This window comes from Python bivittatus, unplaced genomic scaffold (assembly GCF_059951505.1).
Source record: "Python bivittatus isolate LINGU-HERP-01145 unplaced genomic scaffold, Pbiv_v1 ctg000840_np1212, whole genome shotgun sequence".
In the NCBI taxonomy this organism is placed as follows: Eukaryota; Metazoa; Chordata; class Lepidosauria; order Squamata; family Pythonidae; genus Python; species Python bivittatus.
The window spans coordinates 37,485,846-37,501,986 of NW_028277113.1; the positions used below are offsets into that span (position 1 = coordinate 37,485,846).

Sequence of the window (16,141 nt, forward strand, 5' to 3'; positions counted from 1 at the left end):
CAAGAACCAGTAAGCTCTACCTTACTTCTAGAGCTTTAAAATTAATGTTAAAGATTAGATGCTTCTCTTCATCTGTCTAGTTTCAACTTGATTCCTTTCCTATTTCTGCATTAAGTACTTGGAGCATTTCTCAGTGATTGATTCTATAAAAGCTATTCTCCCTGGTGGCACTGAAGTTGGGAAGCATCCGTTCGTTACCTACCAGACTTCTCACTACTTTTGGTCACACTGCTGCTGTGGCCTTTCAGCCTGGGACAAAGCTAAATAACATGCAGCTTATTTTGTATCTTTGACATTATGCTTTCCCTTGTTTTACATACCAGTTTGGGGGAAGTGTCTGTTCACCACTGCAGTTAAGAGTTATCAAATAAGAAACAAATCTCTGCAACTTTATTGATTAGGCTCATTTTTGAGAGAAATTTCAAAACTAGAAGTTAGACACTGGGTGGTCTAAGAATGCTTTTAAGAAATAATCAGATCGAACACCAAAGAATTAGAGGTATTTGTATTGGTGAAAATGCATTCAAAACCAATATAAGCAACAATGATCAATTTGCCTTCAGAAATTTGTTTCATTTGCAACTCCAGCCACATTATTCTGAGAAAGGTCATATTGTATGTTCTTTCCAGTATATGTTCCCAGCAGTCCCTTTGGTACCACTTAATCATGTTGAAAGAATGCATAATCTTGGCAGCTGAAGTTCCATTTTTTATGAGTTGGAGCAAAATTCAGCATCCACCGGTGCAATAAAATGTAGTTAAAAAAAAAAAAAGCTAAATTACAACCACCACGTATTACATAAATTATTACCCTGTAAAAAGAGAGCTGCTCACTTTTTCTTATTTAATATATTTATTGCTCGTATCTACCAATCTGATTTAATAAATGACATTTAACAGACTGTTCAAGATTCTGCTTTCTTTGTATACAGCTAATCAGTCTTACCAAGAAGTCTACATTTTGTTACCCCTGCGTCATGTTTATTCAGCTCATAACCTCAGATTCCATGACTGATCTAAAGTACAATGTCACTGACATTCCAGTCCTCCACAATCTGTAATTAAATTCATAAAATAACATTCAATGAAGAAATGTTTATCTATTAAAAGAATTAGAAAGAAACAAGATACAATGTCTATTTCAGACAACTGAACAAGAATGATGAATTACCAACAAAGGCTCCATATCCCATCAAATGCAACACAAAAATGACAGTAATATTGAGCTGCAGCATTTATAAGTGGGAAGAACAATGTTCAACAACAACATCTGTGCGGTCATTTTTCTATCAATTATCCTACCCAGAGTTTTAACCATGTAAAGCCCATTAGCTCTTATAAAGTATGCTACATATAGAACAAGAGGCCATTTCCTCATCATCTTACTCTTAAAATTCAGTGTCTGGACCATTTATTTTAAAAAATGGGGGGGAATGTGTATAATATTAAATGTAAGTACAGATAGTGTTGTTAAATTTTATTTTTCGTATATGTTTGTAGATTTTTCTACTGACCAAGACTAAAAAGGTAGATTTTTCCAGCTTTTCTGTTCCTTCTGTTTTACCATAGTGCAAAATAAGATAAAAATGCACATCCATTAAGACTAATTTCCATTTAAAAAAGCAAGCATTTAACAATAATCCAAAATACAGCAATACAGTATTACTGCTATTGTCCAGATTTACAGATTTGAAACCACAAATTCAGTCTACCTTCTCAATGAAACTGTATGTTAATATTATTGTCATCTTATCCAGCATTTTACCTCAACTGCTTATGATACATATCACATTGGATAAATGAGGCTATATTTAATTTTACAAGCTTACATTTCTGGGGTAGCACAAGATTGTTTTTGCCCATCAACATATTTTATGGATTTAATCTCTCAGTTGTTTCTTGGTATGTACTTAAGGGAGGTATGTAATTAAGTTATTTCACATTTCAAAAAACCTCAGGGTAATGCCTTTAGCCTTCACTATATGGAGCTATATTAGATGGATTCTTTCCACTTGAAGCTCTGTATTCAAACTTTTCCCAATAAAGTATCACCAAAAAGAACAAAAGTGTTAATAGTGTTAGATTGCATATAGAAAGATACTTTGGGGGAAAGGATACGGTAATAGTTGGGAGTAGGCAAGCAAAATCATTTTCTGAAGAGTTTGGGACTTCTGTAGTATAATTTGCAATCTCTTCTGAGAGTAGACCAAACCCACTTAGACAGTTAGGATTACTTGGGGAAGAAAGGCAATTCTATTAGCATACCTTGGACAAAAAAGGGGCAACTGTGTTGGTCCATGGGGAGAGGATCTTAAAAACAGATAGTATAAGAGTCTTATTAAGACCAACTTAAAAGAAGCAGTACGCTAATTTTTTATCTTTACAGATTTATTCATACTCCCATTTTTCCATTTTTTTTAAAGACATTCAATTTTTTTCAAACTTCACAGTAAAAACTAGGCAAAGAAAAAAAAAAGATGATAAAGTAACAGAAGTCCCAACTGCAATATATCCCAATATTATAATGCAGTACATATTTTGCCTACTAATGAAGTTAAATTTTCTCAGTAATTTTCCCATGTCATACTGGGAAAAAGAATCAATAGCCAATAATCATTATTACAAGTCCAGACAATATGGGATTTCTTATTTTAATAAAATTGTAGATTAAGCATAGATGACTTCACAGATACCAAAATAATAAAAATGCACATCTCCTTTGAGTTAAACCTGACTCCTGATAACTTCATGAACGCATAATTTTCTTGGCAACAGTATGGAAGCAGTTTACTAATGGCTTCCTTCATTACTGAATCAACACAAAGTGAATTAAGTCCCAGTAATTGATGGTGATGGTGGTAGGGAAATACCTTTCCCTTTTTGAGAAAGGCAAAACAATGCAGAACAGAAGCGTACTTTGTAAGAAAAGAAATTGAATGTAAAAAGAGGATAAATCTAGGAACACTGATGAAGCTATACCAAGCAGAGATGTTAGGCGTAGTTAAAGTAGTTCTGTAAATCTCCAATTAATTGTTTTACCAAGTCTTTAAAAAAAGTTCTACAAAATTCTAGGACTAGCTTTGGGATTTTACCACACAACCATCTTTCAAACAAGGCTAAAAAATCAGTGAAGAAGAGAAAGTAGCACTAAGGTGCAACAGTTTTTTTTTTTTTTTTGCTACAATGGATTATAGTATATCACTTATTTTTTTTTACTAACTTCCTCATGCCTTCATATTTTTTTTTCCAAACAGAATTCATCATTGCGTACAGTGCAATTCTATACATATCTACTGAGATCAGTAAGACTGATTCTCAGGTAAGTGTGTATGGTATTGCAGCCTGTGAATGCATAAAATGCATAACAAAGTGAGTTAAAGGCTATTTTTTTTAAAAAAATTATTTTGTTGTTCAGTGTTGATTTTAACAGTTCATTTTAAGAGAATTTATTGTACTTCATATATTATCAAGTTGAAAAAAAAAAAAACACTTTTGAATTCACTAGACTCAAACCAGGGCCACTCTACTACATCATAAATTCTAGATCCTTTTTAGAGAGAGAGGGAGGGAGAGGGAAAAAAAATGTTCACATCTGTCAGGTGGACAGAAGTGTATGACTTCTGTACAAGCTACATTTTAAATTCTTGTTTATGACCTTTTCTTTTGCAATGGATGAAGAAAACTCTTCTGGAGTTGTGTTAAGTCACCTCCAAAGCAGACATCTGTAAACTTGATTCAAGGTGTATACACTGAAAAGCAGATTGCCATTTAACAATGGAAAATGGAAAAGAGATGTTAGCTTCCAGTAATGGCAATGGCTTCTTCACTGTCAATCAGGCCTTACTAAGGCCTAGGAGACTTAATGGCCATTACAACACCAACCTCACTTACCCATGTTTATTTTCTTTTGCAAATGTAACGTTTCACATATACATATTTTACACCTTGAAGTTATTATTACTATTCCAAATGCTCCCATTTGAATGCAAGCATGGTCTCTATATTTGATATAAACATGTCTTTTCATTCTAAAGCTGTTTTGGTGTCCCAACTGCACATGAAAAAGGTTCCCCTTTTGTTGCATAAGAAAAATTGTCCTTAGTCCAGAGGTTCTTGCTTTATTCGAATGACAGATGATGAACGAGATGTCCTTCTGAGTTCTCGCTTAAGTACATATTCACTGAATTGGGAAGAGTCCACTCCTCCTCCACATGAGCCAACAATTTCAAACCCTCTTTGTTGCAATCTCTCAAGTACCTACAAAACAGAATAAATACAAGAAGCTGTAGTAAGTACAAAAATGCAATTCAGCAATCATAAATTTATCCCAGTTCCATCATTAAAATGTATCTCTGAAATGCTTCTTTACAGCTGGTACTCAAAGCATGATACAATAATCATCCTTATGACTGTATGATCATCCCTGAATTCTAACAGAAGATAAGAAACATAGGGTGATTATGCCTTAGCCTTATTTTTAACCAAAGTATTCACATATACCATGCAGTATTTTTTTTACTTTACAGTAAGCACTAATTTACTGATAAATAATTTTAGCTTTCTTGAGATACTTGACTACTTTTAGCTCCATTTTGGAAAAGGTTTTCACCATAAGCATTCAAAGAAAAATTGGCCAAATTAATATTAAGACCAGATTTCTTAAAACCCATTTTAACCCATTTTGCTTTATTACAAAATAAAAACACATTGGTTGACTTCACAAATATATCTATAACTATTGTCAATTTAAATAGTCACCTATCTTACAACATTTAAAAACAATACAATATAAAACAAAACATAACATACAAAAAGCCAAACCAATCTAGACAAATAATACCATACCACAAGATCTAACTAACACTCTGACTCCTATGCCTGGCTGGAATAGTCAAAGGAGTTGCTATTTTCATGCCATCCTATAATGTGGCCTGTTTTTTGGGGGCTTAGCATTAAGTGAAACAGGCCATCTTCAGAACATGCTTAGTTACACATTTATTTTTTCCAGCTAACCTCTAAGGATGTAGAGGCCTGAATACTTGTTGAGCAAATAAATACACTAGAGTTTAATCCATACAAGATAGAAAGGCAGCAGAAAAGCTGATCTTAGACCAGTACATATAATCTAAATGAGACTATCTTCTCCTTGAAGGGTTTTGTCTGTGATCTGGGGGTGGTCTTTTAACTGGCTTTGGTCCATGATGGGAAGATGGCTGCAATGCTATAGCCAGGAGTGCTTTAATTCATGTATAGCTGGTGAGCTTGTGCAGATATGGTTATAGACATATAGGTTGAAATACTGAAATAGTTTCTAAGCAGATCTACTCTTGAAATATTGCAATTTCATTATATGTTTATTAGTTTTTAATGTTATGTTGTAAGCCACTTTGAGGTCCTGTTTCTAAAAGGTATATATTATCTAAATAAATAATACAGATGCTCATATATCTGAATGGGAATATTTATAAAAATTATAATCATCTAAAATTTGAGGTATTAGCAACTGCCAGCCTTTGTTCTAAATAGTTTTAAAGGGGAAAGTGCTAGCTGTCTTTCCAGATTTGATGCACATCAGTCTGATGTGAATTTTGTTAACAGAAAATTATTTAGACTCATTATATTATATTATAGCTATACGTGACATATAACTAATATCAAGTCACAGATATATTACAGGAACTAACTCTACACAGATTGCAGGCAGCTCGTATGGAATGAAGCAGACACCTCTTGATTGCTTTAAGTGAATTACACTCTGTGGTATGGGTAATAATATATTAATAATAATAATAATAATAATAATAATAATAATAATAATAATAATGCCAACAATGATAATATCATCCAGGCCTTTGGAGAGGATGACTGATGCCCCTTTCTTCCTTTCTGTTCCCTTCTGGGTTTATTTTCTTTCCATCATTGTTCTTTTGTCTTGTGCTGTTTTTGTGGGTTTCTTTCCTATTGTTCTTTGTTTTATATTTTAACAATGGTAAACTGCCCAGAGTTGCTGGGACTCAGGCGGCATATAAATTTAATAAATTATTATTATTATTAATAATATAGTAAAAATAAAAAGGTGGCATGTACTCTTGAAATCTCAGGTATTGTTCAAAACAGATCTTATAATGTTGCATCCTAGAGTTTAGAGAATTTACAGAAATTCCTGTAAATCAATGGCTTGCTTTCTATATGCTAAACTGCTTAAGCTATTTCATTTTTATGAACAGGTTTGCACTGAACCAGTTCATTTAATTATATAGCCCTTCATTATGTCATAAAAGGGAAATGTTATCAAGGATGGAGAAAATATGGTATTAGTATGTTTTTCAAGAACTCTGAAAACTGTTCTTAGATGCATTTGTGCGCTCAGTTACCTAATGTAGCTTTTCTCAGCCTTGAAATCTGTGGAATTACAGGTGTGGACCCAATTGAAATTTGTACTGATTGAGCAAATAATTAGGATCAGGAGGTGTGACCTTGCTCCTCCCATGTATTCACTGGCTCAATGATTAAACTAGTCATTCCATCACTTGAACAAGAAAATGGATAGAGGGAAAAATATTGCCTACAAAAGAGATTATGCAGAAGTCAGAAAACACAGATGCAATCTTTGGTTCTGTGATATTATTCTGCAGTGAATTTAGGTAACCCAGTAATGCTGAATTTGAGTTCCATTTCTACTGGTTTAAGCAAATACAGCATTTTTGGTGCACAGGGTTATTTAGGAGAAAGCAAGGTTGAATTTTTGATATGCTTGTGCAATATGGATAGCATAAATTAAATTAATTTATATTAATTAAATTTAATTTAAATAGATTGCACCGATGATGGGCCTCATAATTCTTTTGTATTTCCTTCTGAAAATAAGCTAAGAAAAAAGACCATATATAGGAAATGAAAGAGGGCCAGGTTACAAAAGAAAAGTATAAACAGGTGGCTAGGAAGCATAGAGCAAGTGTTAGGAAAGTGAAAGCTCAGAATGAGCTAAGGTTAGTAAAGGAAGTTAAAAGTTACAGAAAAGAGAAATGTTCAAAAGTTAGCATGAAGTTTTCAAGAACTAGTCTTCCCAAACTAACCTTGTCTTAAAAACAAACAAACAAAACAGGTATCTTCCTTAACAGACTGAGAATTCTGTAGAGTATCTTGAATTCGGCAAAGCATAGCAAACTATCTTGTGACAATGTTGATCGGCAAATTAACGAAGTATAACTAGATGGCATGACATTTAAGTGGATTCACAGGTAAGCTCAAAACTGTATTCAGTCATGTTCATCAGTGGTTCCTCATCAAATTGGAAAGTGGTATTTATCAAGTAGAGCGCTACAAAGTTTAGCCCTGAATCCTCTACTTTTCAGCTATTTTTGTATTAATGACAAATGAAGAGGTGAAGGGGATGCTTATCAAATTGCAGATGACAAATATTCATGGGATAGCTAAAGCTTTATAAAAGACATGAAAAAAATCAAAACAATCTTGATAAATTAAATAAATAGGATCAAAGTAACAGAATGAAATTTTATAGAGATAAGTGCAATATCCAAACTGGAGAGCCAGTTTGGTCTAGTGATTAAGGCACCAGGCTAGAAACCAGGAGACTGTAAATTCCAGTCCTGCCTTAGGCATAAAAGCCGGCTGGGTGACTTTGGGCCAGTCACTTTCTCTCAGCCCAACTCACCACACAAGGGTTGTTGTTGTGGGAAAATAGGAGGAGGAAGGAATATTAGGTATGTTTGCTGCCTTGAGTTATTTATAATAATAATAAAGGTGGGGTAAAAAAAACTCTAATGCACACACACACACACACTTCAGTTAAGAAACAAAACTCAAATGGACAGCATTGGGAATACATGGCTTGGTAATGTTACTTGTAAAAAAATCCTGTTTGGTCAAGCTCTACCTTGAGTACAGTGTCCGTTTCTGGACAACACACTTTAAGAAAGGTTCATGACTCAAACAGGTTTGGAGAAAGATGGCAAGGAAAGCAGATACTAGAAATCCTATGAAGAAAGATTGAAGGAACAGGGTATTTATAGCCTTGAGAAATGCAACTGAATATGAATACCTGAAAGAATGCCACACAGCAAATCAAGACCTGTTTTCTCTTGTTCTAGAGTGCAAGACATGAAATAATCTATTTAAGTTACAGGAAAGCTGATTCTGACTTATAGTTAAAGAATAGGAAAGGCAGTTTAACATGAAATTACTCAGAGAGATGATAGGGTCCCTTTCACTGAGTGTGTTCAAGAGGAGGTCAGACATCCATATGTCATCAATTTTTTAATTCTGCACCGAGCAGGGGGTTACACTTCATGGTGCAAATGGCCCTTCACAACTCCATTATACTGTTTTACCCATTTATTTGTGCATAAACTAATGCATTTTTAATTATATTGCATGAGCTTTAAGATTGCAAAAGAGTAAAGAATAAAGATACAAAAGGCAAGATGAAAGTAAAGTAAAAACTTTGTGAAGGGGAATTTTGGTAACATTCTCCCCTTCCTTTCGATTATCTTTCCCTAATCACTACCTAAATATTTATGCTATATTTTTAATATTTAATATTAAACATTGGAGATTTTTGCTTATATCTGTTCAAGTCTTTTCATCCGTTGTTTTTAATTAGTCTCAACTCTTCCTAGAAGCTGTATTCCAAATATCTAAATCTGCCTTGCTCTGTAATGTGTAATATATAAGGGAGCTATTCCTGCTTAAATTTGGTTAAACTTTAATTATGAATATAGATTAAAAGAAAAAAGAAAAAGAAAAACCTAATACATTGATTACATACCTGAACTGAATTGAGATGACAATATCCATTTAAAGGAAATCTGATGACGTGTGTTGAGTCATGATTCCAACCTGCATTGACTGAATTGCACATCACATCACCAATTTCTGGGAAAACCTCTTCTATTAAAGACTTATCTCCACTCAAAGTAATTCTTTCTCCAAGATCCGGAGCAACACGTACAACCAAGCACTCACAAGATTTTGAAAACCGGCCTGTCTCCCGATCCTGTTTCCATCTTTCCATTTCCCCTAGCATGGGCTGAAGCTGAAAATACTTTGCTTCTTCATATAACAAACTGTAATCCTGAAAGATACATAATGTTCAGTGCCACAGTGGGAAAAATATATTTCTCATTATGTAGTATGTGAACAGTTATTTATTTCAGCAGTAGGCTAAGGGCTAATAGCAGCTTATGGAGATCTCTACATTAATAGAAATCTGCATTTTTCAACTAGTAAGAGTTTATGGATATTTTCACATTTAAACAAACAGGGAAGCTGCTGTAGTGTTTTATGTTTTTATTCTCTTTCATGAATAAAGTGCTTACTTGGTATGTTATTACTCACAGCAGTGAATTAGGTTACACACACACACACACACATATATATATATATATATATATATGATTTTTCTATATTTTGTGTTTTATCATATGAAGATATATTTTATTTTCATTTTTTATCATATTAAGAGAAAATGTATCATAAAATATGAGATTGGAGTGAAGAGTCCACACAGTATACTACTGGGGATTTTTACAGGTCTTCCATACAGTTCTGTACTTCATGCATACACAGAAAAGCAAGTGTGAGCAAATATAATAAATGCTGACAATTATTCTCTAGTCTAGATCATTAAGGAACATGTGAAACTTTAGAGATAGGTTGTGGACAGCAAGCTTGTGAGACTCGGTTTGAAAACATTAAAGTGAAGTAATTGCTAATAGCTGCCATAAATTTGTGAAAAATGAGACTACATTTTGGGACCATACATTCCCTTGATGGCTTTTTTTTTTTTTTTGTCTCAGCAAATATTTTTCTGTACCTCCGTGGGATATTCTAAGCAAGCTATTCACAAACAAATGTATACAGGTCTACCTGGCAATACAGTCCACTGAATTTAATGATGCTCACAGATAAAAGTGAACAGGATTGCGCTGTCAGATAATTAGAAAATACTATCAGACGTTTAATATATCTTAAAAAAAGGCTCCCAATACTAGTCATTCAACTTGTTTTAGATCCATAATAAATGTAATAATTGACACTGAGTTTTATGATCTACACTTGTGGTTTCAAATGTTAAGCAGTTTGGCAGCAGTACTGCATGCATGTGGATGTATGTGCATATTAAACTTTACACATTTAACACGAAGTGCTTTGTTATGTCACAACTGGAAAACTGCAAAGAACCTAAACCTAAACTTCAGTATAATAGGTAATGCTCTTCTGAGGCAGACTGTTTAGCCATACTGTTGTAATAATCCGAAGATTATTGCTCAAGAAGGTATATATTATCTCTATTTAACAACCTACTATATCTATTATCTTTTTTTAATAACATCTCTACATTTCTGATTTCTAAGAATCTGTACAGTATTATTCAAAGCATATGCTTAAACTTACATGTTCATAATGTAAAGCTGTGTAGAGTTATGCAAAATCTGAGTTTACATGACATTTTTAAGGGACTCGAAGCACACCCCGTCTGCCTGACTTTACCAGACAGGCAAAAACTATCAGAGATAGGTGGTCCTAGGTTTAGCATCTTGAATTGCACCAGGAAGCCAGTGGTAACCAGAGCAGCTCACAGAGCTGTGGCATCATCACATGGGCATATCATGGCATGCCCATCACTGCCTGCACTGCTGCACTCTGGACCAGGTGTAGCTTCCAAGTGGTCTTCAAGGGTAGCCTCATGCACAGCACACTGCAACAGTTCCTTTGTGAGATGACTAGGATGTTATTATTTGAAGGCCCTTCCGATCCAGGAATGGGTGCATCTAGCTCACTAAGTGAATCTGTGTGAAGGCCCTCTTGGCCACAGCTGCCACCTGCTCTACAAGATGATCCCCAAATTCTGCACCAATCTTGAATGAGAAAGTGCTACCCCATCCAAGACTAAAGACAGAAACCAAACAGCCATTTCCCCCACTTTTTTTCTTCTTTTTCTTTTTTTGTTGTGGTTGCCTATTTTGCTTTGTCTATTTTCTTTCTTTCTCAATGTAGACGAACAATAATGAGTAAAAATACAGTGGAGACTTAGTATTAAGTATTCAAGCTTAAGACAGAAACCTTTATTGTACAACAAATATTTTGATATAATTTGCAGTTTTTATTAATGCTGTATTTAGCTTTGGATGTAAAATTTAAACAACCTTATTCTTATTAACATCGACATTTCAAATCATAATTAACACTAATATAACTTTTTCTTTTTTTCTATCTTTAGTGGTCTAAGTTATCGGAACATTAGTGTTAATAATCTCCAGTCAATACTATATAAATACCATATCAAAATAATATAATGTATTACTTATGTCTTATAATAATGTAATAAAACAAATTTAAAGAAGACTAAAGACAGAAGTTCCCAGAAGTGGAAGGCCCAAATATATATACGGCCACTTGGTCTTGTCAAGATAGTCTGTTCCTCCCCTCTAGACTTATAGACACTCCTTACACTGGTACAGAACCTCAGCAGTATCACTTGGATAGCCCAAGGTTGAAATGTGGAATTGCATATCATCAGCATACTGAGGATACCAGATTTCAAACCAATGGATAATCTCATCCAATAGTTTCATGTAGATACCAATACAAAAGGAGAGCTTTAAGCCCTGTGGCACCTCAAAAATGAAGGGTCGAAGAGTTGATGTTACCTCCCATCAACACCAGCTGGAACTGACCACAGAGAAAGGAGGAGAATCACCGTAGAATGGTGCCCCCCACTCCCAATCCCCACAGCCGGTCCAGGATACTGTGATTGATAGATCAAGGAAAACTATGATGGAGGCACCACCCCCATCCCAGTTCTGCCAGTGGTGGTCAGCAAGTGCAACTAATGCTCTTTCCATATTGTTTACTTAGCAATTATTTATAGTAATTGAGTAGGAGTGGAGGTATCAGGAGGTAGAGCTAGGGTTCAAACAAGTGAAGCAAGGGTATGTAGAGGTAGAAGTGACAACAGGAAAAAATAAAGTTTAAACGCAAATAACTTTAAAATCATGTTCAAAGCAAAGTTTAGATAGTTTGGCCCATACACTACAAAGCATTAATTTGACTCTATATTTTTCTGCTTCAGATTCCAGCAGCAACCCACCACAATGAAAAAGGCAAATGAGGAATGTAACTCCAAGAGGCTGACAGGGAAGCAGACTAAAAAGAGAGAAAAGGAAAACACAGAAAAGTATACTGAGGACTATATGCTCAGTTATCACCCATTTTCCCTAGATTTAAAAAAAAATACAGAAAGAAATGAGGAAAATAAGTACAGTGAAGAAAATAATAATATGAGAAGTGACAGTTTGGATATTGAGGAAACCATTGCATAATGTTTGTTTATATTATCTCTAATATCCAGTTTAAAAAAAATTATAATCTTTTAAAATATTAACAAGACCAATAGTTGCCAAACAAATCCCCTCATTAATCCCAATATTGAAATCTTGCAGAAGATTAGATATCTTTTCAAAAGTGGCTTTAATTATTTCATCTGTCAAAATGGAAGTAGTAGCAACTTCATCATCATCATATACTGAAACTGTAGTTTCATTTCTACTTTGCCCACAATGAAAATAAACACGAATTGTTAACAAGGGAATATATTTACTTTTTAAATGACTGACCTGCCTCAAGGAAAGAAAAACATTAGAGATAGGTAAAAACAAACAACAAACAAAAAACAGATGCCAATCTCAAAAGGATGTATCTGCAAATAGGCTCTTTTCAGATGCCAACTGTCATTTAGGATCAAGTGCCATAAGAATTGGTATGAAGGGCAAATCAGTACTAAGGGATTCTGTAACCACTGAGTTTAGATCTGTGGCTAGAACTTGATCTCATTTCATCGATCAAATACATTTTAAACTTTCCTACTGAGTAAAGAAGTAGGATCAGATGTTTCAATAACCTGGGATTTGTTTTTTAACCATGAGCACACAACCTCCTTTTTACACATATAGCCCTTAAGCAACAAGAAGAAAAACATTGCACAATATATTGTAATTCTTCACCTCTTTTCACAGTACCTCCCCCATCTGATGCAAACAAATTTCATTTTAATGCTAAGAAATACTGCATTAGGGCAGAACTTATAAAGATGTGATTGAATAAGGAACAGGAAAAGATTAACTCTGATGGCATTCCAATGTCAGAGATAATAAAACAGAATAGAGTTCTCCAAAAAACACTAGGATTTATATTTTTAAAAGATTTATTTTTAAAGTTTTATTAAATTTCAGAACCATTATAATTAAGAAATCTTTAAAACAACCATTCGTAGCTTGTAAGATTATATATAAACTAAATGACAATATAGCAATGTAAATACATTATTATTAAACAACTATATAGTTCAAAAAAGAAACCTAAGCTATATGTTAAAGAGAAACTTTAGAGAGAGAGAGAATCCTATATTAAATTACCTACAGAAGGAAAAACAAAGGAAAAAAAACCCTTAAGGGGGGAAATTAAAAACTAAATGACTAAACAAAATAGAAATTTGAACTCCTCAACACATAAATTTTATCTAATTACACATAGATGTGATTTAAATACACACATACATAAGCAGATGCATATATTCAGTCTATTAAAATTATGTAACTTTCTTCAATTTTTTCAAAGTTGTGATTCTAGTTTTAAATAATGAATTGAATATACCCCATAAAGAATCATATTGTCTAATCTTGCTCCTCCTTTGATATAAAGGTGTTTCAAAGGCTGAGAGTTGACAAATTTCACTAAGCCGATATTTAGAGTCTGGGATTGAAGCATTCAATCCAATATTTAGAGTTTGGATTGAAGCATTTTGTAAGTACACGATCACCTTTTTCACCACAGTCCAAGAATCCAAAGTTCTACCCTGAAAGATTCCAGATACTTAGAATTTAACTGACATTAAAAGGTAAATTTCTTAGGAATGAATTAAAATTATTCCCATTTAAATAGCATAACATTTTTTGAAATAGTATGAAATTCTTATGGGGTCCAGTAAAGTAGATTTTTATTTTATATATCAAAATGTGAGATACTTAAAAGTCCTAGCTAGAAATAAAGCTAAATGTTATTTTTTTAAAAAAATCTGATAGTAAGTGGAGTTTAACAGTAGAGTAAATTACTAATTGAGGAGAGCCAGTTTGGTGTATTGGTTAAGGCACCAGGCTAGAAACCAGGAAACTGAGTTCTAGTCCCATCTTAGGCACAAAGCCAGCTGGGTGACTTCAGCCAGTCATTCTTTCTCAGATGTTGGAAGAAACTAATCCACTTCCGACAATCTTGTCAAGAAAACTGCAGGGACTAGTCCAGGCAGTTGCCAGGAGTCAATTTTTTTCCCTCCTCAGTGTTTAAGAAGAGGCTGGACAGTTGAATTTAATTTAAACTAATTTAATGAAATTTTAAGTTTAGGATTGGATTTGGTAGTTCAAAAACTCTAGGATTTTAACTATAAATTTGAGATCTGGAGGGCCATAAATTTTCCATCTTTGGGAAGACTTGAATTTAGTGTCCACTCAGTCATGTAGTTCACTTTATGAATGACTTCAGATCTGATTATTCTTGTTCAATCATACAACTGTGAAGCTAAACTACGGAAGGGGAAAGAAAATGATATGCCAACTTCAACTCCCTAAAGAAAAGTTGGATATAAATACATACATTATGGATTCCTGAATTATATATCATAATATGTATTCAAATAGGTCATATTGATAAACAATCTACAGATATACGGTTTAAATAAAGGATATGCATTAAAATTGGACTACAAGAAATGTAAATCACATAAAAGTTCTTCTCGATCATATCAAGGACTGCTTCTGAATAATGGAGATATGAGATTAGCTAGAAATTCTTCATATAACGATCATTGCTAATACATTGTCAGCACTCAATGTTTCAGTTTATGATCAGCTATAATATACATTACATTTAATGGTAAAAAGGTATATGCTCCTCACAAGAAACATTTTTTTAACAATCTGAAATCACTCTAAAATTAATGCTAAAAACAACTAAAAATTAACAATTTCTAAGCAAATAATACACAACAACAAGAGCAAAAAAGGTGAAGGAGGGACTCTCTTGGTATAGATGTCTACTATTCTACTCAAGCATTGAGAAGTGTGGGATGAGACCTAACATGACCAGTGCACGGCTAAAGGATAGAGCCACAGAGTTCCACTTTATATGATTACTGACTGTGAATGCCCACAGAGATCTGAAGTACACTTCAGGTGTGTTGAATTTCTGCTTCTCTAATTTCGAGCCAGTACAATCAATAATGTACTTGCTAATGGATTGTGGGAGTTGAAGCCCAAAATATTAAAAGAACAGATTTGGAAGGTTTGGATAAAGTTGTGGGAAAGTAAATTTAATAATAATACAGTACTGTGCAAAAGTTTTAGGCAGGTGTGAAAAAATGCTGTAAAGTAAGAATGCTTTCAAAAATATACAGTGGTACCTCGGGTCACAAACACTTCTGTTCATGACCAATTCGGGTCACAAACAGCACCATTCGCAAAATTTTGCTTCCGTTCACGAACGCCGGATCGGGTGACGAACAGGATCCGCGGCCATTTTCCCTGCCGTGACACGTGGTCGTGGCTTCCTGTAGGGAGGGGGACTCTCCCTCCAAGCAATAACTGCCTCCCCACCCGCCTTCCTGCGCTCCACACCAGAAGTCGCGTTGAGCAAGGTTAGCGTTCTCTCTCGTCATACTGTACTTTGTGTCATATTTTTGTGGTTTAAAAAAAAAATACATATGGTTCAGAATGGATTAACCATTGATACATTGGTTACATTGAACCTTATGGGAAAATTTGATTCGGGTCGCGACCAGAGTCACAGAATGAATTAAGTTCGTGAACCGAGGTAGCACTGTATATTGTAATTGTTTATGTTTATCAATTTACAAAATGCAAAGTGAGCAAACAGAAGAGAAATCCAAATCAAATCAAAATTTGCTGTGACCATCCTTTGCCTTCAAAACAGCATCAATTCTTCTAGGTACACTCGCATACAGTTTTTGAAGGAATTCAGCAGGTAGGCTGTTCCAAACAACTTGGAGAACTAACCACAGATCTCCTGTGGATGTAGGCTACCTCAAATTCTTCCATCTCTTCATATAATC

General features: G+C 34.1%; 1 protein-coding gene across 5 annotated transcripts in view; it reads right to left on the minus strand.

Moving 5' to 3' along the window:
- Positions 1–2,637: 2,637 nt before the first annotated feature.
- Positions 2,638–16,141, minus strand: part of KCTD1 (potassium channel tetramerization domain containing 1) — a 73,111-nt gene continuing 59,607 nt past the window's right edge. For 2 of the 5 annotated variants that reach the window (XM_007422483.3, XM_007422476.3), the window contains 2 exons: positions 8,789–9,094; positions 2,638–4,257 (listed from right to left, as the gene is read on the minus strand). In XM_007422483.3, coding sequence (XP_007422545.1) covers positions 4,099–4,257; positions 8,789–9,094 — 465 coding nt within the window. In that variant the 3' untranslated portion in view covers positions 2,638–4,098. The other 3 variants (XM_025177713.2, XM_025177715.2, XM_088130565.1) reach the window with 3 other exon arrangements.